General features: G+C 55.3%; 2 protein-coding genes and 1 long non-coding RNA gene across 5 annotated transcripts; 1 reads left to right on the top strand and 2 right to left on the bottom strand.

The window, feature by feature from the left end:
- Positions 1-577: 577 nt before the first annotated feature.
- LOC101953914 (uncharacterized) lies at positions 578-8,061 on the bottom strand. The gene is made up of 3 exons (XR_010593359.1): positions 5,975-8,061; positions 4,275-4,467; positions 578-3,960 (listed from the first exon to the last, which is right to left on the bottom strand). It is a non-coding gene; the product is annotated as an uncharacterized LOC101953914 (long non-coding RNA).
- Positions 8,062-8,795: 734 nt separating this feature from the next.
- ERCC1 (ERCC excision repair 1, endonuclease non-catalytic subunit) lies at positions 8,796-16,626 on the top strand. Of its 2 annotated transcripts, XM_005295689.5 has the most exons (10): positions 8,796-9,005; positions 10,078-10,185; positions 11,263-11,568; positions 12,129-12,232; positions 12,574-12,673; positions 12,945-13,021; positions 13,787-13,886; positions 15,515-15,586; positions 16,070-16,138; positions 16,336-16,626. In XM_005295689.5, the coding sequence occupies exons 2-10, from the start codon at positions 10,105-10,107 to the stop codon at positions 16,387-16,389; spliced, it is 963 nt and encodes a 320-aa protein (XP_005295746.2). In that variant the 5' UTR covers positions 8,796-9,005; positions 10,078-10,104; the 3' UTR covers positions 16,390-16,626. The 2 variants fall into 2 exon arrangements, with proteins under 2 accessions (XP_005295746.2, XP_042700403.2); XM_042844469.2 differs by lacking the exon at positions 16,070-16,138.
- A 3,107-nt stretch (positions 16,627-19,733) lies between these two features.
- POLR1G (RNA polymerase I subunit G) lies at positions 19,734-22,143 on the bottom strand. Of its 2 annotated transcripts, XR_010593358.1 has the most exons (4): positions 21,867-22,143; positions 21,575-21,695; positions 19,905-20,833; positions 19,734-19,871 (listed from the first exon to the last, which is right to left on the bottom strand). XR_010593358.1 is itself a non-coding variant. In XM_065570725.1 (3 exons), the coding sequence occupies exons 1-3, from the start codon at positions 21,886-21,888 to the stop codon at positions 20,161-20,163; spliced, it is 816 nt and encodes a 271-aa protein (XP_065426797.1). In that variant the 5' UTR covers positions 21,889-22,135; the 3' UTR covers positions 19,734-20,160. The 2 variants fall into 2 exon arrangements, 1 of the variants encoding a protein (XP_065426797.1); XM_065570725.1 differs by having other exon boundaries at positions 19,734-20,833; positions 21,867-22,135.
- Positions 22,144-22,871: the final 728 nt, after the last annotated feature.

Raw genomic sequence — 22,871 nt, 5'->3', positions numbered from 1 at the left:
GTGAGGGCCCTGTGGTTCTGCTGCTCCCAGCATTGTCCTTATACACTAGGTAGGTAGGTGTGTGTGTGTGTGCGTGCGTCCGCGAGGGCCCATAACCACACAAGGCAGTGTTGGGTGGTCAGGCCTGGGGGAGGAGGTAGGAGAGTTAGAGCAGGAGGCCTTTTTGTTTGGACTGATTCAGTCAGTCATTCTGTCTCCCAAGCCCCTTTTCCCATCCCCAGTTGTGGTTATAGGGTATTGTGCTATCTTCTGCACTTACACATGTGTTTTACAGCTGAACTCACACTTAAGAGTAAATTTCTAGGCCCATTTATCCCAACTGAGCACTTTTGGCTAGTCGCTGCTTGGATTGTGCAAGTGAATGACACTAGCCAATAACTCTGGTCCAAGACACAACCCTGGGAACCTCCATCTTGCAGTGTCCAGTTTTGCCTGCTGGATGCTGCAAGCTTATAGGAATTCATCAGTTTAACAGAGAAATCAATATGTACCAGGCTTGTTATCCCAAGGGGAGTCTCGGACACGCATCAGACAAAACACTGCTTCAGGTATGCAAAGCAAGGAGATTCTGACTGAATTTTTAACTCTTGCTTAACAGGTAGAATACACAAATTTATTAACTACAAAAGATAGATTTCAAGTGATTATAAGTCAAAGCATAAGAAGTCAGATTTGGTCCAATGAAATAAAAGCAAAACGCATTCTAAGCTGATCTTAACGCTTTCGGTGCCCTTACAAACTTTAGATGCTTCTCACAACAGGCTGGCTGGCTGCTCTTCAGCCAGGCTTTCCCCTTTGATCAGCGCTTCAGGGGCTTGGTGGGGGTGGCTGTAGATGGAGGTGGGAGAGAGAGAGCATGGCAAACATCTCTCTCTTTTATCATGTTCTTTCTTTCCTCTTGGCTTTACCCGACCCCCCTTTCAGAGTCAGGTGAGCATTACCTCACTGTAGTCCTAAACTGACCAAAGGAAGGGGGTGCCTCACTCGAGAGTCCAACAGATCCTTTGTTCCTGTGAGGCTGGTCTGGAATTGTCCAATACCTGCCCTGATGAGGTGTGAACTGCCCCTCTGCTCCTGGAGAGTGTTCACCTGTGCTTGTTTTAAGCCATGAGGACACATTTTCAGCCTCATACCTATTACATTACTGTAACAATTAATTACTATAACAATGCTCAGTGCATTAGATACCACACAATCATATTATAAGGATAAACATGGGAGTGCAGGGTGTTCTCCGGAGGTACAGAGTGTCACACTCACAAACAGCATTACTTGCTTCTGAGGCACCAATATCACGCACGAAAAATTATTTTAAATGCTTATGGATCAATGTCCTCCCACAAAGCACAAGATGGAATATTAGATGGTGTCTGCCACAGACCCCCACAGCCCTCTAGGGAATGGGACCAGCTGCTTATACACCTACCTAAAACTGTAGGGAAAAAAATCTGTGATCACAGGGGACTTCAGTTTGAATGACACATAATGAAGGTCTCATGCTGCTAGGGGGACCAGATAGCAAGTGTGAAAAATCGGGACAGGGTGAGGGTAATAGGCACCTACATAAGACAAAGCTGTGAATATCAGGACTGTCCCTATAAAATCAGGACATCTGGCCACTCTACATGCTGCCAGTACTAAAACATCCTTGGAGTTTCCAAACATTATAGATGACAATTTCCTAACTCAAAAAAGTGTTGCAATTAACACAGGGGAATTCTTAAACCATAAAGAGGAACTGATTACAGAACTAAAAATTAACGGTGGCTTAGGTACAAGTGATCATTATACTGCTTGCACATTATAAAAGTGATCAAGTAAAATCCAGATCATTATATATACACACACACACACACTTGGTGCTTTAAATAGGTCAGTTTCACAAAACTGAACACAATTATGAGCCAAATCAGTTGGGAGGACAAATTTAATGAGAAAAATGTGACTGATAACAGGGAATCCTTTAAGAACAATTTACTAGGTTCCCCCAAAACCACAATTGAGGAAGAAGGCCACACTAGTTAAAAAACAGATCTGCTTTAGTGGGGAAGTGAAGGCAGCTATAAAAAAAAGTAATAGAACACATGGAAGAAAGGGGAAGTTGATAATAATGAATAGAAATCAGTTTTCTACAGTTCCTAACTTCTGATAAGGGAAACAAAGGGACACAAGGAGAAATCTGTGGTCAGCAGAATTACAGACAATAAGTTTTTGAAATATATTACAAGCAAAAAGAATCCTGGCAATAGTATTCATCCATTAGTAGATGCAAATAGTAGAATTATCAATAATAATGCAGAAAAGGCAGAAGTGTTCAATAAATATTTCTGTTCCACTCGTAGCTCTGAAGGACACTAAACAGAAGCTACTAAAGTCAGACACTTTTAAATCAACAGTTCCAGATAACTGGCATCCAAGAGTTTTAAAAGAGCTGGTTGAGGAGCTAGCTGGATTGTTCATGTTTCTTTTCAATTAAGTCTTGAAATACTGGGGAAGTTCTGGACCAAAGCTAATGGTGTGTCAATATTTTAAAAAAGAGTAAACATGCTAACCTAGGTCATTACAGGCCTGACAGTCTGACACTGATCCGCGGCAAGATAATAGAATGCCTCATATGGGATTTGATTAAGAAAGAATTAAAAAGGAGGATAATATAATTAATGCCAATCAATAGCGGTTTATGGAAAACAGTTCCTGTCAAACTAACTTAGATAGCTTTGGCCTGGTCCCCACTAAGCCCCCACTTCGGACTAAGGTACGCAAATTCAGCTACGTTAATAACGTAGCTGAATTCGAAGTACCTTAGTCCGAACTTACCGCGGGTCCAGACGCGGCAGGGAGGCTCCCCCGTCGATGCCGCGTACTCCTCTCGCCGAGCTGGAGTACCAGCGTCGACGGCGAGCACTTCCGGGATCGATCCCAGAACATAGATTGCCTGCTGCCGGACCCTCCGGTAAGTGTAGACGTACCCAAAATTGATAAGATTACAAGTTCGGTTGATAAAAGGTAATAGGTTTGACATTATACTAGCACAAGTATATTGACATAGACTTTTGGTAGTTAAAAATTATGTTGCTCAGGGGCATGGAGAAGAAACAAAAACACACCCCGATTGACATAAGTTACACCGACAGAAGTGCCGGCTATGTCGGTGAGAGACAGTCTTACGCCGACATACCCCCAACGAGCGGTGGTAGCTAGTTTAATTACGCCGGCGGGAGAGCTCTCTTCCGTCAGCATAGAGCAGCTACGTGGAAGATCTTACAGCAGCACAGCTGCATTGGTACAGCTCCGCCACCGTAAGGTCTCTAATGTAGACCATCGTCTTTGATGTTTGACTTGGTACCGCACAACATTTTAATTAAAGAACTACAATGATATAAAATTAACATAGCACACATTCAATGGATTAAAAACTGGTTAACTACTAGGTCTCAGAAGGTAACTAAACAGGGAAGGCGCAGGTGTGTTTCTTACGGGGTCTTGCAGGGATCAGGTCTTGGCCCTATGCTATTTAACATTTTTATCCATACCCTGGGAAAAAAAACCATAAAAATCACTATTAAAATTTGCAGCCAACATAAAAATTCAAGAAGTGGTAAATAATCAAGGGGACAGGTCACGAATTCAGAACCATCTGAATCGTTTGGGAAACTGGGTACAAGCAAACAATGTGCATTTTAATACGGCTAAACGTACATGTACGCTACTAGAAACAAAGGCAGGCAGGCCACATTTACAGGGTGGGGAACTCTCTCCTGAAGCAGTGTCTCAGAGTGATTTGGGGGTGCTGGATAATCAGCTGAACATGGGCTCTCGGTGTCACACCGTGGCCAAAAGGGCTAATGCAATCCTGGGATGCATAAACGGGAATCTCGAGTAGGAGCAGAGAGGTGATTTTACCGCCGTATCTGGCACTCATGTGACTACTGCTGGATTCCTGTGTCCAGTTCTGATTTCCTGCAATTCAAGAAAGATGTAGATAAATTCGAGAAGAGCCACAACAATGATTAAAGGATTAGAAAACCTGCCTCATAGTGATCAACGCAAGGAGCTTGCTCTATTTAGCTAAAAAAAAGAAAGAAAAAAGTTAAGGGGAGATATAATCAGTCTATAAATACCTACACGGGGAAAAATATTTAACAATGGGCTCTTCAGTCTAGCAGAGAAAGGTCTAACACGGTCCAATGGCTGGAAATTGAAGCTAGACAATTTCAGACTGGAAATAAGGGGTACAATGTTTAACAGTGAGAGTAACTGTTGGAACAACTTACCAAGGGTCGCCGTGGGTTCTCCATCGCTGACAATGTTTAATCATGCAGGGGTGGTTGTAGCCGTGCTGGTCCCACACTACTGGGGAGACAAGGTGGGTGAGGTAATCGCTTTGATTGGACCAACTTCTGCCAGTGGGAAAGGGGATCAAGTTTTTAATTTGCCCACAGGCCAGATGGATTTCAAAGCTGAAATCTAAGAAAGAAGGTTTCTCAATATCAGACGCCACTAGGATAATCCCTACGACCGAATCTGAGGAGCATTAGCTTATTAGCTGAATGCTGGGTTCTCTTCAGGTCAGCTTTAAGGTGAATCGCATTCCTCAAGTCAGGCCACGGGCTCATTTTTCACCAGCCAACAACATGTTCATTCACCCACCACCATGTTAGTACCCAACCAGCACCTCGGTGCTCAGGGCCAGGCCCAGGCCCAGCCTGTCACGTACATGGTGCACATGGCATGGCCAGGCCACCCAGAATCAGGCCCAGGCCATGACATACAAGGCCCACAGCAGCCCCACAGACCGGGCCACTCAGGCCCAGGCCGCATGCCTCGCATGTTCCCAAGTCTCAAAAAACAAAACAAAAAAAGTGGTACGTCTGTCAAAACAAGCCCACCCCATTTCAGAGGGAGGGAAGTGGGAGTGTTTATATGCCATATTTTTTTTAGTAATAATGTAAATAGGGTCCAGAGTGACCTAGACAAATTGGAGGATTGGGCCAAAAGAAATCTGATGAGGTTCAACAAGGACAAGTGCAGAGTCCTGCACTTAGGATGCAAGAATCCCATGCACTGCTACAGGCTGGGGCCCAACCAGCTAAGCGGCAGGTCTTCAGAAAAGGACCTGGGGATTAGAGTGGATGAGAAGCTGGATATGTGTCAACAGTGTGCCCTTGCCAGCAGATTGAGGGAAGTGATTATTCCCCTCTATTTGGCATTGCTGAGGTCACAGCTGGAGTATTGAGTCCAGTTTTAGGCCCCCCACTACAGAAAGGATGTGGACAAATTGGAGAGAGTCCAGGAGAGGGCAATGAAAATGATTAGGGGGCTGGAGCACATGAGTTATGAGGAGAGGCTGAGGGAAATGGACTTTAGTCTGGAGAAGAGAAGAGTGAGGGGGGGAATTTGATAGCAGCCTTTAACTGCTAACCCTGAAGGGGGGGTGTGATGGGTTCGGTCACAGAGACTCCCTTGGGACTGTCACCTGATGTGCTGAGACTACCTCTGAGCCCATTTTTTCTGCCAGTTTGGGCCTCCAGCACCCTGTCTTGTTGAGCCAGATATGCTAATCTGCCGCAACACAGACCCAGGGTCTGACCCACGCCCCCAAAGCTGCAGACTTAATTGAAAACAGCTTAGCAAGTGCTCCTGTCTCTAGCACCCAGACACCCAGCTCACAATGGGATCCAAACCCCAAATGAATCTGTTTTACGCTGTATAAAGCTTATCCAGTGTAAACTCTTCAATTGTCCGCCCTGTATAACACTGATAGAGATATGCACAGCTGTTTGCTCTCCCAGATATTACTTACTTACTCTGGGTTAATTAATAAGCAAAACTGATTTTATTAAGTATAAAAAGTGGGATTTAAGTGGTTCCAAGTAATAACAGACAGAACAAAGTAAGTTACCAAGCAAAATAAAACAAAACAGGCAAGTCTAAGCCTAATATAGGAAGAAACTGATTACAGATGAAATCTCACCCTCAGAGATGTTTCAATAAGCTTCTTTCACAGACTGGACTCCTTGCTAGTCTGGGTCCAGCAATCACTCATACCCCCGTGTCCTTTGTTCCAGTTTCTTTCAGGCATCTCTTTGGGGTGGACATGCCATCTCTTGAGCCAGTTGAAGACAAAATGGAGGGGTTTCCAGGGCCTTTTATATTCTCTCTCTTGTGGGCAGAAACCCCTTTGTTCTTCTGTGCAAAGTCACAGCAACAAGATGGAGTTTGTAGCCACCTGGCAAGTCACATGTCCATGAATGATTCAGCTTTTTGCAGGCAGACGCCATTGTTTACATGTTAGTTTGAACGTTCCCAGGAAAGCTCAGATGTGGATTGGCGTCGCCCAAAGTCCTTTGTCGGTTAAATGTTTCTTGATTGGGCACTGACTGAGAATAGTCCTTTCTCAAGAAGCTGACCAAATGCTTTACTGAGGCCACTTAGAATCAAACACATTGAGATACAAGTACAGGGGGTTCCAAAGAGGATGGAGCTGGGCTGTTCTCAGTGGTGGCAGATAACAGAACAAGAAGCAATGGTCTCAAGTTGGAGTGTGGGAGGTCTAGGTTGGATGTTAGGAAACACTGTTTCACTAGGAGGGCGGTGAAGCACTGGAATAGGTACCTAGGGAGGTGGTGGAATCTCCATCCTTAGAGGGTTTTAAGGCCTGGCTTGACAAAGGCCTGGTTGGGATGATTAGTTGGTGTCGGTCCTGCTTTGAGCAGGGGGTTGTACTAGATGACCTCCTGTGGTCTCTTCCAACCCTAATCTTCTATGAAATGTATTATTTAAATAATTGTAATGTGCAATAGTGTTATATGCAGCAAAACTAGAACTTAGAAATAAAAAAGGGGTAGGGGAGTGGGACTTGCAGGGTGGGGGGAGGGGGTCAGATGCTGCATTGCAAGGAGCTCAGTGGGCTTCCGCACACTATTTTCCTGTTGTAGCATCCCACTGGGGGGGGGGGGGGGAGCTATGGCTCCCCCTGGCCAGCTGGGTTTCATAGGGTTACCATACGTCCGGATTTCCCCGGACATGTCCTCCTTTTGTGTGCTAAAAATAGCGTCCGGGGGGAATTTGTAAAGCACTCACAATGTCCGGGATTAGCAGAGAGTGGCTGGGAGGGCTGCAGGGAAGTCCCGGGCTGGACTCAGGAGCAGCTGTAGAGGAGCCGGATCCGCCCTGCATTCTGAGCCAGCAGCTCCCTTGCAGCCCAGTCCAGCAACACTGTGCAGGGCCAGACCGGGTTTTGTTGTGCAGGGCCAGACCGGGTTTTGTTGTGCAGGGGAGCTCAGCCACGTGTCCGGCTCGGCTGCACAGAGCCCAACACTCTGTTCTGAGCAGCAGGGTAAGGAGGTCAGGGGGCAGGAAGGTTCTGGAGGTGGAGGTCAAGAAACGGGGGGGGGGCTTTTTGGGGGGAGTGGAGAAAGTTTTGGGCAGTCAGGGTACAGGTAGGGGGTAGGGTCCTGGGGGGCAGTTGGGGGGGGTCTTAGGAGGGGGCAGTTAGGGGACAAGGAGCAGGGGGGGTAGGGGGCTGGGAGTTCTGGGGGGGAGCTGTCAGGGGGCAGGAGTGGAGAGAGGGATCGGAGCAGTCAGGGGACAGGGAGCAGAGGGGTTTAGATGGGTTGGGAGTTCTGGGGGGGGCTGTCAGGGGGCAGGAGTGCGGAGAGGGATCGGAGCAGTCAGGGGACAGGGAGCAGAGGGGTTTAGATGGGTTGGGAGTTCTGGGGGGGGGGGCTGTCAGTGGGTGGGGAGTGGTTGGATGGGGCGTGGGAGTCCCAGGGGTCTGTCTGGGGGTGGGGGTGTGGATAAAGGTTGGGGCAGTCAGGGGACAAGAGGCAGGGAGGCTTAGATAGTCCTGGGGGGCAGTTAGGGGCAGGGGTCCCAGGAGGGGGTAGTCAGGGGACAAGGAACGGGGGGAGGGTTGGGAGGTCGGGGGGGGGGCGGGAAGTGGGAGGGGCAGGGGCGGGGCTAGGGCGGGGCTCCTCCCGTCCTCTTTTTTGCTCGCTGAAATATGGTAACCCTAGGTTTCACCACCTCCCCATGCACTTACCTGGGCTGGGCTGCCCCCCCTTGGTGCCTCCACTCACACCTGCTCCTCAGTCACAGGCTGAATCCGAGGACCAGCCGTTTTGTGCGATTGCCCAGGCCTCACAGCCCCACACAAACACCCCGAGAATGGGAAAGGCACCACGCGTCCCCCAGACCCTGAGCCGCCTGGGAAAAGCACTTCCCAAGGAACTCCGAGCTTTTACACACACCACACAAGTTCCCGAGCAAGCAGGTGCTTGGGGCGGCCACTCCAGGGAGGGGCGGCAGGTCCAGCTATTGGGCAGCAATTCGGCGGACGGTCCCTCACTCCCACTCAGAGCGAAGGACCTCCCGCCAAATAGCCGCCACAGATCACGATCGCAGCTTTTTTTGGCTGCTTGGGGCGGCCAAAACCCTGGAGCCGGCCCTGCCGAGCAGCTGAGGCGGTTGGATCTGCTACTCAGCTTCCAGGCCGCATCAGTAATCTGGTGCCCCAGCCTCCCCCACACCATAGAGTCTGGAGGACCCGAAGCTAGACAGGCCCCAATGAGCCCATCTCGACGCCTCCTCCAGGTTCTTGCTACCACAGAGTCCCAGGCTCCACACCATAGAGTCCGGAGGACCCGAGGCTAGACAGGCCCCAATGAGCCCATCTCGACGCCTCCTCCAGGTTCTTGCTACCACAGAGTCCCGGGCTCCACACCATAGAGTCCGGAGGACCCGAAGCTAGACAGGTCCCAATGAGCTCATCTCTCTTCTCGCTACCACAGAGTCCCGGCGGTACCGCAGGTAGAGCGGCCAGCGGAAGAAGCCGCTCTCCCTGAGCTCCATACCATAGAGTCCGGAGGCGCGACGAAGCTAGTGACCTCCCTGCGGGCCATCGCTGGACACCACAGAGACCCGCGGGGCTGCGGACACCCCGCAGCTCGCGCTTGACGGGGCAACTGCTCCGCTCCCCCCTTAATTAGGGTGACGCGGCGCCGGTGAGGACGGAGAGTAATGCGCATGCGCGGGGGGTCCGAGAAGCGCGTTGTACTGACTCGCGGCGGCACAGCCAATCACAGGGCGGAGGGGGCGGGGCGGAGCGCGCCTCCTGGTGACCCCTCCCCACGCTGAAAAGTGTCACGTGACTGGGCGGCAGCGGGGGGCATCAGGCTCTGACCCCAACCGCGACCCCTGACCCCTATCACCTACCCCTGGTGGGGGCAGTGACCCTTGACCCAGTGCCAAACCCTGACCCTCTCCAGGCACCTGACCCCAGACCTGACCCCATAGCCCAGCCCTGACTAGGGTTGCCAATTTTGATTGGATGTATTCCTGGAGATTTCATCATATGCCATACTATTTAATTAAAGATTCATCTTTAATTCCAGGGGACTCCAGGCTAATCCTGGAGGGTTGGCAACCATAGTCCTGACACTTACCCTGGCCCCCTAACTCTGGCAGGGGGGTGTCAAGCCTTGACCTGGGCAGGGGGCACTGGGCCCTGACTCGTGGGCTGCAGTGGGGGAGCCAGCACTATCCCTACTGCTGGGAGCCCTGTACTGTGAGGCACCCCAGAGCCCCCTGGGAAATAGGGTCTCTTAGCTCCTGCCATGCTGACCTTTCCCCCCGTCCCCATCTAACCATAAAGAAAGTCTCCTGAACTTGTCCATGACTTCAAGGGGGGAGAAACACCAGGCTGGGAGAATCTGTGTCATCCAGTAGTTCCCCATGACAAATAAGTCTGTACAAGTGAGTGGCTCCTGGCACCAGCCAAACATCAGTGCAGGACAAATCCCCCTGCCCCCATGTTATTGATTTATGTCCAGGGGACACTAATGCAATGTTTTCCCCGGGGGGGACCTCAGCTGTAACCCCAAGGAATGGGCTGCATTGAGCCGGCTGGCGAGAGAAATACTGTGCAGTGCTGAGCTCAAGCCCTGCCGCCTTGAGCCCCTGCCCTTGAGAGTTCTTTGGTGTATAACCACAGGGCTATGAGCTCTTCGTAACCAGGCTGCTGGGTGAGGCTGGTCCCTGCTGGTGTCTGAAGTGTCTGCTCTGGACTCTCCCCAGGAATCGCTCCAGGCTGGGTCCTGAAGGATGGAGCCCACGGAGGCAGCCCAGGCCCCGGAGGGGAGGAAGAGATTCACTGTGCAGTCACAGGACCCTGAACATACCATGGTAGGAAAGGAGGCAGGGGTGGCTCTTGGAGGGGACCTGATAAGTAGCTATGGTTGTGTCCGGGGCTGCTGAGATTCACACACACAGTGAGAGGCAGGAGGCCCCTAGCACCGAGTTGGCTCTGCCCCTCCCCAGGAACCCTCAGACACACCCTGCTTGTCGTCAGATGTTCGGTTGTGTGCATGTGTTTTTTCCGCGTGCTGCACTAGCCCTGGCCAGATAGCCCGTACAGCAGCCTCCAATCGAACTGCCCAACAAGACCACAAGACTTGTTTAGTAGTGAAGGTACCCGGCCAGGTTTATTGCCAACAAAGCACAGTGCTAATGCCCCAGCTCAATGGTTACAGGTACACTAACACATGTATGCCCATGACAATGGACTAGCTCAGTTAGTGGCAGGACTTCCCACTGCCCCCTAGGCCAGATGAAGGGTTAAAGCGAGGTATTCCAACGTTTATGAATGAAAACAAACCATCTGGGATAAACAACTTACATATCAACTTACAACTTCATGACATGTCTGTTACCTCCCCTTATACTTTCCTCCTGATGTTTCAGACAAAACATTTCTATTCACCACCTGTCTTTGTACTTTTACTCGTGATGTTTCAGACAAAATATCACTATTTATTACTTTTGTCAAACCATTTTATCAAGTGCTAGGTTGGGGTGTTCTTGTGTTGGCCTGCTGGAATGTGTTTACATAGCCAGCGGGTTTTAGCAATGCTAGCTAATGGTGCCGAGTTTGTGTACTGGCCACTGACTTGCAGGCAAGCATCTGCGTTTGTCAGGGCCTGGCGGCTGCTCATAGCATAACTTTTGCTAACTTTGGTTCAGGCTTCAGGCCTTGCACCAGGCTCATGTGTCAGGCTTCCTCTTTCTACTACACTGCTCATTCTGGGGTTCCTAGCAGAGAGCTGGCTCTGTGCTTCCCCCAAGAAACACGCTGCTTGCTCAGGGGATCCCTGGCACGCTTGGGGTCACTCCAGCTCATACCCAGCTTCCCCTGAGAGGTCCCTGCCCACGCACATTTGGCTCTTGTCTCCCTCTCACCCAGGGTTTGTTGCTTCCCGCCAGGTGAGACCCATCTTCAAATCTTCTTGCTCTGCAGCAGAGCCCAGGGCCCCTGCCCTACCTGGGGCCACCTCCTATGCTGAATACGTCGTCAAACAGGTCTCTGCGTCCTTGGCCTCCATGCCAGTCTCCCGGCCTGCCAGGGTGACGGCTGCATCATCGGAGTCCAGAGCGGGAGCTTCCTCAGCAGCGCTCCCTCCAGGCACTGAGACCAGCACTGTACTCCCTGCTGCCAGTGGGGACTCGGACCCCAGCCCCACGCTGAAACCGGGGCCCAAGGGTAACTGCATCATCGTCAGTGCTCGCCAGGTGAGAGTGGGCGGGGGGGGGCTGTATGAGGGGCACTTCTCCTCGCTCTCTTTTGGCATCGGAGGGGGCACTCCCTCTCTCTGCAGGAGAGGGCTGTGGAGTGAGGGTCTCCCCAGGCCCTGGCTCTTGTGCTGCATGGTTCAGTGCCCCCCCATCCCCATCGGGGGCTTGCCCACTCTGGGTCTCTCTCTGGTGCCCCCCCATCAAGGGGTTGTCTGCCCTGCCCTACCCTCTACTGGGTGCCCTGTCAAGGGTTTGCCCAACCCCACCTCCCCTGGGCTCTCCCCAGATCCTCCATTGAGGGCTTGCCCATCCTGCCTCTTCCAGCCTCTCCCCCAACCCAGCCTCTCCCCAGGTCCTCTGTCAGGGACTCGCCCATCCCATCTTTCCCAGCCTCTCCCTGGTGCTCGCATTGAGGGCTCGCCCTCGCCCCACCCCTCGGCCTCTTTTGGGGCCCCCCATTGGGGGCTCCTCAGCCTCTCCTCCCAGTCTCTTGCCAGTGCCCCGTTGGGGCTGGCACCCCATTTCTAATGCTGTGGGGACTCCCCCTCTCTTCTCAGCGGGGGAACCCCATCCTGAAATTTGTGCGCAACATTCCCTGGGAGTTTGGCGAGATCGTCCCTGACTACGTGCTGGGCCAGAGCACGTGTGCCCTCTTCCTGAGGTGGGTGGGTGAGCCAATGCTGGGGAGAGCTGGGCTTTCTGGGGGTGGGGTTGGGGGGCAGGCCGATGGCTGGGAGAGCCAGGCTCTGGGTGGGGGGTTGGTGTTGGGAGGGTCAGGCTGATGTCTGGGGGAGCCGGTTTGGGGGCAGGCTGATGGCTGGGAGAGCCGGGCTCTCCAGGGGAGTTGGTGTTGGGTGGGTCAGGCTGATGGCTGTGAGAGCCGGGCTCTCTGGGGGCAGCAGGTTGATGACTGCGGGGTTGCGGAGCAGGCAAGGAGAGTTGCAGTGGGGTGGGCAGGAGAGGGGTTGCCCATGGCGCCGGTGCTCTCTGTTCCCCTCGCAGCCTGCGGTACCACAACCTGAACCCCAACTACATCCATGAGCGGCTGCAGCTCCTGGGGAAGACGTACGCGGTGCAGGTGCTGCTGGTGCAGGTCGATGTGGTAAGGAGCCTCGGTCCCCTCCTAGCCCTGAACCAGACCCTCTCCTGCAACAGTGCCCTGTCCCGTCCCTGCTGCGGGGCTGGGGGGGATGGAACCAGCTCTCCCCCTCCCCAGTTTCCCATCCTCCTGCACAGTGATCCACCTGCTTCTCCAGCCTCCATGGCCTCACCCAGCCACTCCCATTGCCCCATCCCAGCTCAATTCCCACTTCACCCCCCCCATATACTCCCTGCCTCCCATCTCAGAGGGGAATTGCTTTCCTTTGCTGTAGAGGGACCCGCACCAGGCACTGAAGGAACTGGCCAAGATGTGCATCCTGGCTGACTGCACCCTCATCCTGGCCTGGAGGTGAGAGCCGCAGGCTGGGCCCGTCCCATCGAGGGTGAGACCCAGACCCAGGGAGCGGGGAGTCAGAGGCTGGGCCGGGTGGGCTTCATGCCAGCTGGGATGGGCTCGGAGTGCCTTGCCATGAGGCAAAAGGCGTGGGGGAGCTGGAGGCTGGCTCAGGCCAGCCTGGGTGTGTCCTGCCAAGGGGTGAGAGACCCAGGCCCCTGCTCCCATCTCTGCTGGAATGAGATGGAGCTGGTGGGTAACCTGGGGATTTGGCTGCCATTGTGACCAGACTCCTGGGTTCCATTCCCAACACTGTGCCTGTGGCAGGTCCCCTCCCCTGTGAGGGGCGGATCGTACCCGGCTGGCCGGAGGTGACGAGTCCCCTCGGGGCAGCACGTTTCATTTTCCAAGTGCTGCCCAAAGGCTCCCCGTCCTCCTCAGCGCGTGCCTAGGCCTGCGTGCTGAAAGCTCCATGACCTGCGGCACATCCGCTCGACTGCCCCCCGTGGGCCTTGGGGAGCCCCCAGGGTCCCTGTGAAGCCGATGGCAGGAGTGGGACTGGGGCCTAAGCATGGAGCTGAACATTGGCCATAGCAGCTGCCCAGCAAGCCTGGCAGCTGGGCCCTACCTGTGCCTGGCTTTGAGCACCACTCCCTGCAGGCTGGGGCACCTTCCAGCTGGCTCAGCATTGTGGCTTTAACCCTTCGTGGTATGCACTGTGCCTGTTCAACTCAGTCTCATGATTCCTGAGCTAATTCTGGGGTCTCCGGTTCCCCTCAGCCCCGAAGAGGCCGGACGCTACCTGGAAACGTACAAAGCCTACGAGCAGAAACCAGCTGACCTGCTCAAGGAGAAAGTGGATCAGGACTTCCTGTCCATAGTAAGGCTACCCCGCTGTGTGCTTCCCTGCAGCAGTGCCATGGCAGCATCCCAGCCAGGGACCCCCGTGCTGAGCTTCTCAACAGCAGTGCCCTGCCAGGGACCCCCATGCCGTGAGCTTCCCCACAGTGCCCTGCCAGGGACCCCCATGCCGTGAGCTTCCCCACAGCAGTGCCCTGCCAGGGACCCCCATGCCGTGAGCTTCCCCACAGCAGTGCCCTGCCAGGGACCCCCATGCCGTGAGCTTCCCCACAGCAATGTCCTCACTAGGTCTCCTGTAGTAGAAGTGTCTCTCAGCAGCATGCAGTGGGAAGGGGAGAGGGGAATTAAGCTGATGACTGGTGTGAGTGCACTTTCCCCCCGCCAAGAAGGGGCACTCCCACCTGCACGGCTCGATGTCTAGTTGGCAGCCGGTATCAAGCGGAGTGCCCCAGGGGTTGGTCCTGGGGCCGCTTTTGTTCAACATCTTTATTAATGATCTGAATGATGGGATGGATTGCACCCTCAGCAAGTTCACAGATGACACTAAGCTGGGGGGAGAGGTAGATACGCTGGAGGGCAGGGATAGGGTCCAGAGTGACCTAGACAAATTTTAGGATTGGGCCAAAAGAAATCTGATGAGGTTCAACAAGGACAAGTGCAGAGTTCTGCACTTAGGACGGAAGAATCCCATGCACTGCGACAGGCTGGGGACCAACTGGCTAAGCAGCAGTTCTGCAGAAAAGGACCTGGGGATTACAGTGGACGAGAAGCTGGATATGAGTGAGCAGTGTGCCCTTGTTGCCGAGAAGGCCAATGGCATATTGGGCTGCATTAGTAGGAGCATTGCCAGCAGATTGAGGGAAGTGAATATTCCCCTCTATTTGGCACTGGTGAGGCCACATCTGGAGTATTGCGTCCAGTTTTGCGCCCACTACAGAAAGGATGTGGACAAATTGGAGAGAGTCCAGCAGAGGGCAACAAAAATGATTAGGAGACTGGGGCACATGACTTATCAGGAGAGGCTGCGGGAACTGGTCTTATTTAATCTACAGAAAAGAAGAGCGAGGGGGGATTTGATAGCAGCCTTCAACTACCTGAAGGGGGGATCCAAAGAGGATGGAGCTCGGCTGTTCTCAGTGGTGGCAGATGACAGAACAAGGAGCAATGGTCTCAAGTTGCAGTGGGGGAGGTCTCGGCTGGATACTGTGGAGTCGCATCATAGGCACATTTAACTTACGCGATTTTAACTATACGCGCTCGGCAAAACAAAAAAAGAACAATTTAAATATTGTACCTGTAGTGTGGGCGATTCCGCCCGCCATTCCACTCAATTAGCGTTTGACTATACGTGATTTTCACCTTACGCGCTGACTTCAGAACCTAATCCCTGTGTAAGATGCGACTCCCCTGTAGTAGGAAGCACTATTTCACTAGGAGGGTAGTGAAGCACTGGGATGGGTTACCTAGGGAGGTGGTGGAATCTCCATTCTTTGAGGTTTTTAAGGCCCGGCTTGAGAAAGCCCTGGCTGGGATGATTTAGTTGGGGTTGGTCCTGCTTCGAGCAGGGGGTTGGACTAGATGGCCTCCTGAGCTCTCTTCCAACCCTAATCTCCTATGATTCTATGCAGCTGCTGTTTCTCTTTCCAGGTGACGGATTGTCTGACCAGCGTGAAGTCAGTTAACAAGACGGATGCGCTGAGCCTTCTCTCAACATTTGGGGTGAGCCACCTGCTGCCCATCAGGGTGCAGACTGGGCCTTGCCCCTGCTAGCTCTGAGCAGGGCTGGCTGCCTTTTGGAACTACTTAGGCCCGTCACTCCCTTTGTATCAGTTCACCCAGGACAGGTCCCCAGCTGGGTCTCTGGGCTTTCCCTGCAGTGCATGAGCGCTGTCTGTCGGAGCAGGAAGCTGCCCCTGGAGAGGCAGGAGAGCTGCAGGAATGGATGGGATGGCAAACCAGCATGGGCCAAGCTGCTGAACCCGCCCCTGCTCCTCCACAGCTCCCAGCCTGCAGGGCCCTCCTGGCAGGAGACGTGTGACCAACCCACAAACCATACTGCAGTGCGGCAGCAGGACCGGGTCACTACTTCCCAGTGAGCGTGAGGGGCAGAGTGCTGGGGCTGAATGGAAGGACCCAGCAGGGTCGTTCCTTGTGGCCCAGGCTTTCTGGGGTCACCTCTGACTCTGAATGTTGTTGTTTCAGTCTCTGGCGAACATTGCACAAGTGTCCAAGGAGGATCTCTCCCTCTGCCCAGGCATTGGGCCCCAGAAGGTGAGTGGGAGCAGGATGGAGAACTTCTCTCTGATGCACCAGCTGGGCGCTCCTCCTCCCCCAGTGCCTTACCTGTGCACCAAAGGGGCTGCATGGAACCAGCTGGGTGCATTCCTGGGTGAAAGCCCCACCAGAGGATGCTGGCCCCAGAGCTCCAGCCTTCACCAGCTCAGGGCTTTCCTCTGCTTTCCTTACAGGCCAAGAGGCTCTTTGACACCCTCCACGAGCCCTTTCTGAAGATCCCCAAATGAACGGAGCACTCCCCCACAGCACTGCCAGCAGCACAGACAAGCAGGAATAAACAACCCCCTTTGCCCAGCAGGCCACGTGTCCCTGCCAGCACGCCGTATGCTGTCTGCTAGGAAGCCAGGGCCTTGGGGGACACTTAGCAGCACCAGGAACCAAAGCCCAGCTGTTTCTGCAAGTCTGGACTTTGACAATAAAACATGCTGTGTAGCATCACAGGTTGGCCTGGCCACCAAACAGCATCTCACGTGGCTTTGGGTCATAGAGTGCTCTTGCCCAAGCTGTGTATGCCCCTAGGGAGTGGGGGGCTCATCAAACCTCACTGCCAGATAATGGGTCAAGCAGAAACATGGACACAGCCCCACCTGGTAGCGGGGCAGCAGTTTTTGGCATCTAGGCTTCCCATATCCTCCTGGGGAGGGGTGCTGGCTGGCTGGCTCAGGACTCTCCGCCTGGGGAAGTGTGAGGGAGCTGTTCCAGTCCCCTCCACCCAATGCACTGACAGCATGTGTGGTAGCCTGCAGCCTCAGGGGCATGTGCTGCAGGTGCAGGAATACATGTGTGGGGGAGTCCCCTGCTGGGGACCCTCACAGCCCCTTCCCTTGCTCCACTGCCACATGGGCCGCCAGCAGCCAATAGCTTCTAGGGCAACCAGGGGAGATTTGCTAGAGCAAGGACTGCAGGCCTCTGGGGTTAAAGCACTGCCTTGATGTCAGGAGCTGTAGTGGGGGTGGGGAAAGCCCCCCACCCTTGTGTGCTATGGTCCCAGGAGGGAGCGGTCAGATCTGTAGGGTAAGCGCTAGGGCCTCAGCTTTGAAACAGTCTGTAGGAGGAACCCTTATAGGGGTCTGACTCTTCACCAGCCCCTAGATTGGACCTCTGGGCCTTCAGCACCCCTGCTTCACCCCGTGAGCTCCCTTCAGCACATTCCACTGAGGCAGAGCCCTGAAGGAGACTTGTACATTTTCCAGGGATCACTGGAGCCACTCACAGCGCTTTCAAAGCAGCAGGGGTTAGTAGCCATGCGGAACACAGCATAGGAAGTCCTTAGGTTAGCAGAGAGAAGTGTAGAAGTGCAGGGACTGGGTCGCAGAATGTAAGGCACCGGGTCGCAGTGGCTCTGGGCAGCACCGCACCCAGGATGTTAAGTCCTGTTGGCGGTGCTGCCCGGCTAAGGCAGACTAGTCCCTACCTGTTCTGACCCCGCGCTGCACCCCGGAAGCAACCAGCAGCAGGTTCGGCTCCTAGGCGGGGAGGGCCACAGGGCTCTGCGTGCTGCCCCTGCACCAAGCACCGGCTCTGAGTGGGGAGGTGGGGACTGTAGGTGAGAGCAGCACCCCTCCGCCTAGAAGCTGGATCTGCTGCTGGCCACTTCCAGGGCGCAGTGCGGTCTGTGGTGCCAGGACAGGCAGGAAGCCTGCCTTAGCACCCTGCTGTGCCGCTGACCAGGACCCGCCCAAGGTAAGCCTGCACTCCAATACCCTGCCCCAGCCCTGAACACCCCCCCAAACCCAGAGCTCCCTCCTGCACCCTAAACCCCTCATCCCTGGCCCCACCCCACACACCCCAACCCTCTGCTCCAGCACTGAGCCCCTCCCGTTGGGTCACGGGGTGTGGGAGCTGGGCCAACTGGGTTGCCAGAAAAAAAGTCCGAAAGCCACTGGATTAAAGAATAGGCCATGGGGGGTAATCAGAACCCCACCAAGCTGTAGTAAATCCTCTTGTTCAAGCTCAGTCATTCCTCAGACTCCAGGTGTGCCCCCAAGAGCTTCCCACGGCCTGCACTTAGCCCCCACCTCGCCGCGCTGGGGAGAGGCAGCCCAGCCCCACGTGGAGAGGTGGGGGAGTCTGTTTCTCTCTGGGTCCTTGGCTGCTAGGTGTCAGTGTCCAGGCCCCTGGATCTGCCATTGTTTGCTCAGATGCTCCACTAATGGGGTCTGTGTGGGCCTCGATCACCCTAACTGCTGGTTACGATTCACCCCTGTGGCTTACCCTGCCCTGAGAGCAAACAGTCCCTTTCCACCCACGGGGGAAACTGAAGCACAAACAGGCCTCAAAAATATTACAAAAAATCCCCATTTTGTCTCAGGAGTTACTAACTCCAACCACGGCCACTGCCAGACCCCACCGTCCCCCACACACCAGCGAGCTGCTCAAGCTACCAGAGCTGAGAGAAGGGCAGCAGCTGGGGCAAGTCACAGGCACCATGGGAGCAGGGTAGGGCTCCAGGGACACCTCCAGAACCGGGGCTGAAACAAGTGGATGGTTGTGGGAAGGGATCTCTCAATTCCAGCACACGGTACAGCATAACACCATCCCAGGTTTAGCTCACCAAGTTATACTGATGGAGCGTTAGGGTTTAAATGAGGCAAGTTAAATAAAATACCTCCTGTGAGCTTGGGAGAGTGGAATCTGGGAGTGCAGTGATTCAATGGTGGCTGTGGTTTGGGGGGTGCAGTGATCCATTGGGGGCAGCATCTCTGAGGTTTGGGGTGCAGTGACTCGGTGGACACACACAAAGCAGTGCTCAGAACCCACCCTGCTGCCTGGCCTGACATCCCCCCCAGCTGGGGTGACTGGACTGGTCACACTCACCCCCTGGCCCAGCTTCCCAGCAAGCACATGGGCCCTGAGTTGACACCCTCTCCCCCCTGGGAGCTACACCAGGGCAGGACCTACAAGACAGAGCCCCGCTGGCACCCAGCTCCCCTACTAACACCCTTCTTGTGGCTGGGCACTAAGTGGGAGGCCTGGCAGGGGATGGGGAAGCTCCGCAGCACACAGGGCATTGCGCTGCTCCCCCTGGGAGGAGGGGGGCTCACTGAGCCAGGCCCCTGCCCCCCAGCAGCAGCAGCAGACAGGAAAGCACCAGGCACTGCTACCCCATCCCTGACTCTGGCTCACCGCAGAACTCCCCTCCCCCAGCAAACAGGCTTCAGCCTCCGCCAGCCTCCAGCTCCCATCCGGTCCCCTACACCTTCCCTGACACACAGGCGGGAGGCCCCTGCCCAGCTGTGCCATGCTGCCCGGGAGCACAGTAAAGCACTGCCCCCCGGCACCTGGATAAATGGGGACATGAGCTGGGTGACTCCCCCCAACCCAAGGCTTCCCCTGGGGCAGCATGTTCTCTAGCCCCACGGCTGCTGGGAACCTCCCAGCTCCCCCAGTAGGAACCCTGGGGAAAACCAGTGCAAGGCACCAGACTCAACCCTTCCTCCTGGGGGTGGGGTGTGTGCGTGTGTGTGTGCCTGGCTTCAGGGGGAGCTAGCTGCCCTCTCCCACAGGGAACAGTCACTGGTGGTGGGGGGCACCCTACAGCCACGGCGATTAAAGGAGACAGAACATGTCCCCACGTGTACTTGCATTTATGATGGAAGGCAGAGACAGAACACAACTCCCTGATGCCCCTCCCAGCCTCGGGCAGGATCCCGCAGCCAGCAGGGTTCAGCCAGTACCCGCCACAAACACCAGGTGCACCCAGAGCAACCTGGCCACACAGTCGCCAGCTGCGGCCCAGAACGTGTCCTGCTCTGCCTGGACCCACCAAGGCCTCCCGCTCATTCTGGTGGCAGCAGGCACGGCACTGGCACCGCTGGGTGGCCCTGGAGGAGCAGGGGCCCGATGCCCCTAATGCCCACGGAGGAACGCTAGCACTTTAGACAGTCTGGGGCACCCCATGTGAAGCTGCTATTCCCATCTCAGGAGCAGGTGGACACCACAGGGGTCGAAGCAGTGATGGGACATCCCCACCCCACATCTTCAGCCAATCGCCGCATTCACTCCTGGGAGTGCGTAGGCTCCTGCTTTAGGGAGCTGGGGTCCGGCAGCTCGGCCTTGAACGGCCAGACTGCCCCCTCCAAAGCTTCATACTTGTGTTTCTTTTTCTTCTTCTTCTTGTGCTTGGGGCTCAGGTGCCCCAGAGTGGGCCCCTCTGCCCCCCTCAAATCATCCTCCTCCCCTCCGGGGGGTTCAGGGCCAGGATCACCGCTCCCCGAACCCCAGGGCTCCTCGGGAGGCTCCTGCTTTATGGACACCAGCAGGTCCACGGGCTCCTCTTTCACTCTCTTTTTCTTCTTCTTCTTCTTCCTGGCAGACCCCAGCACCTCTGTCGCTGGCGTGGACGTGGCTGCCTCTGGGCACTGTTGCTTTGGGCTGCCCCCAAAGGGCAGGAAACGCTGCCGGAGGCCCTCTGGGATCTGGGGGGCAGGCCTGGCTGCGACGGCCTGGCCAGGGCTCCTGCTGCTGGGGTCCCCAAATCTCTCACAGATGCGCATGCAGCCGTGGAAGGAGGCTGCGCAGGAGAGCTGGCCAGAGCGGGTCGAGGACACTAGCAGGTAGGGGCTGCCTGGCTCCTCCAGGGCACTGTGGATGTCAAAGACCCGCTGCGTCCCCTCAGACTTTGTCTTCAGCGTCTGGAACCCGACCAGGGGCACAGCGCAGCCATCCAGGCTGAGGGGGAAGCAAGAGGACCTCAGGTGAGCCTTGGGCTGGAACAGCACAGTAACCCGGGGGCATGAGCTTTGAGGCAGCCTCACCCACAGGCCAGGCCCCTGGCTCTGTGCCCCCACGGCGGACCAGGGCTCAGAACTGGCCGCTGTGCAAGTCCCAGGCTTCGCACAAGCCCCTGAAGGACCAAAGCTGGTACAGAGCTTGGGGGAAGAGCAGTGATCTCCCCACCTCACCTAGCCACAGTCCTGCGGGCCCTTCTAGGCTTCGCTCCCTACCCAAGGGAGAAAACACGACAGGAAGGTAACAAGCCCCCACCAAGCGGCTTGGTATGCTGGACAGATTACAAGGAAAGCCTCAGCACCCCACCCAGCCCATCTTAGGGGGGGCAGGAACATCCTCCTCCTCACCATACAGAGGGGAAGAATCTCTCCCAAGTTCAACCAGTGAATGACCACTGGACCCCACTTCCCTCCCAGAGCCAGGGACAGAAGCCAGGCATCCTGGCTCCTAGTCTCGCCCCCCCCCAACTCTAACCACTAGACCCCACTTCCCTCCCAGAACCAGGGACAGAACTAGTATTGCCAACCCTCCAGGACTGGCCTGGAGTCACCAGGAATTAAAGATTATGTCATGTGCCTGAAATCTCCAGGAATACATCAAACCAACATTGGCAACCCTCCAGAGAACCCAGGCGTCCTGGCTCCCAGCCCCCCCCGGCAGGGCCGCCCTGCCCCCCCTCACCTGTCCGGGCTGAAATCAGCGGGCGCTCGGATCAGCCACAGCTCCTTGGAGGGGCCCCGCAGCTCCTCGGGGGCGAAGGGGCTCGGGGAGAAATCCGGGGGGCACTGGAACCGCGGCAGCCCTGCCAGGAGGACACGGGAAAGGGCGGATTAGAGGGGCCGGGGGGGGCTGCACAGAGTGGGGGGCTGCACAGAGAGGGAGGGTGCCCGCCCCCCCCGACCCCTCACCCCCGACCCGACCTCCCCCCCAGCGCCACTCACCCCCCGACCGGACCTCCCCCCGGACCACTCACCCCCCAGCGCCGTCCGCTCCATGCTGCAGGCGCTGAGCTTGCGGAAGAAACCACGTGGAGCCACCTCTCCCTGGCCCCGCCCCGTCCGGGCAGACTCACTGGCCTGGGAGGGGGAACGCTGTCTCCGCTCTGCGCCTGCTGGGGCTTGGTACGGTCCCGGCCTGGACCATCCTTCCGGGCGGGTATCCGTCCGACCCCTGCCGTGTCCTCTTGGCTCGGCCCGCGACAAAGTCTCCCGCCGCCCTACCGGCGCGCAGAGCCGACAGCGCCGCCCTTGCCCCTAGCGGCAGGTCGCTGTGTGTGCAGCCGGGAGTTCGCCTCAGCCCCTGTGGCCCCAGCCTGGTGCTGGGAGCTGATTAGCCACATCCCTCCCCCACGAGCATCCTGTTCTTCTCCTCCCCCAAGCATGGCCTGCAGGCTTTGTTCTTAGGTTATGGAAACACATCTTGCTTGTGCCCAGGGAGCAATGCAGCTAGGGTGACCAGATGTCCCGATTGTATAGGGACAGTCCCGATATTTGAGGCTTTCTCTTATATAGAAGCCCATTACCCCCCACCCTCTGTCCCGATTTTTCACACTTGCTGTCTGGTCACCCTAAATGCAGCTGGCTCTGGGGCAGAGCCCTGGCCTCTTCCTCATGTCCCACGTCTTGGTCTTACCTCAGCTGCAAACTTCAGCAGTGACCATTTTGTGTTTGCTTCCAGGGCACTGATACAAATGTTCAATAGCCAACTGAGCAAGACCCCAATAGACACACAGCTGCTCAGGGACGATGCCTTGTTTACAGTTAGGTATTGAGACCTGTCCCTCAGCCAGCTTTTAATCCATTTAACGTGGGCCATGTTCATGTTATATCATTCTAGTTTTTTAGAACCTGCAGAACCAGGTCAAACACCTTGCAGAAGAGTACAGATATTATGTCAACACTCTTACCTTTTTCAACCAAACTTGTAGTCTCATAAAAAAAAAAATCAAGTTAGTTTGACAGGATCTGTTTTCCACAAA

Source organism: Chrysemys picta, chromosome 17, assembly GCF_011386835.1.
Source record: "Chrysemys picta bellii isolate R12L10 chromosome 17, ASM1138683v2, whole genome shotgun sequence".
Classification (NCBI taxonomy): Eukaryota; Metazoa; Chordata; order Testudines; family Emydidae; genus Chrysemys; species Chrysemys picta.
This window is presented reverse-complemented; position numbering and strand designations above follow the sequence as displayed.

Excerpts from the sequence above, each read along its gene's own strand:
- POLR1G (XM_065570725.1), bottom strand. The coding sequence starts at position 21,888 with ATGGAGCGGACGGCGCTGGGGG. Across the intron at positions 21,696-21,866 it reads GGAGCGGACGGCGCTGGGGG|GGCTGCCGCGGTTCCAGTGC; the intron begins GTGAGTGGTCCG and ends TCCTCCTGGCAG. Across the intron at positions 20,834-21,574 it reads GCTGATTTCAGCCCGGACAG|CCTGGATGGCTGCGCTGTGC; the intron begins GTGAGGGGGGGC and ends CTTCCCCCTCAG.
- ERCC1 (XM_005295689.5), top strand. The coding sequence starts at position 10,105 with ATGGAGCCCACGGAGGCAGCCCAGGCCCCGGAGGGGAGGAAGAGATTC. Across the intron at positions 15,587-16,069 it reads GCCTTCTCTCAACATTTGGG|TCTCTGGCGAACATTGCACA; the intron begins GTGAGCCACCTG and ends TTGTTGTTTCAG. Across the intron at positions 16,139-16,335 it reads CAGGCATTGGGCCCCAGAAG|GCCAAGAGGCTCTTTGACAC; the intron begins GTGAGTGGGAGC and ends CTTTCCTTACAG.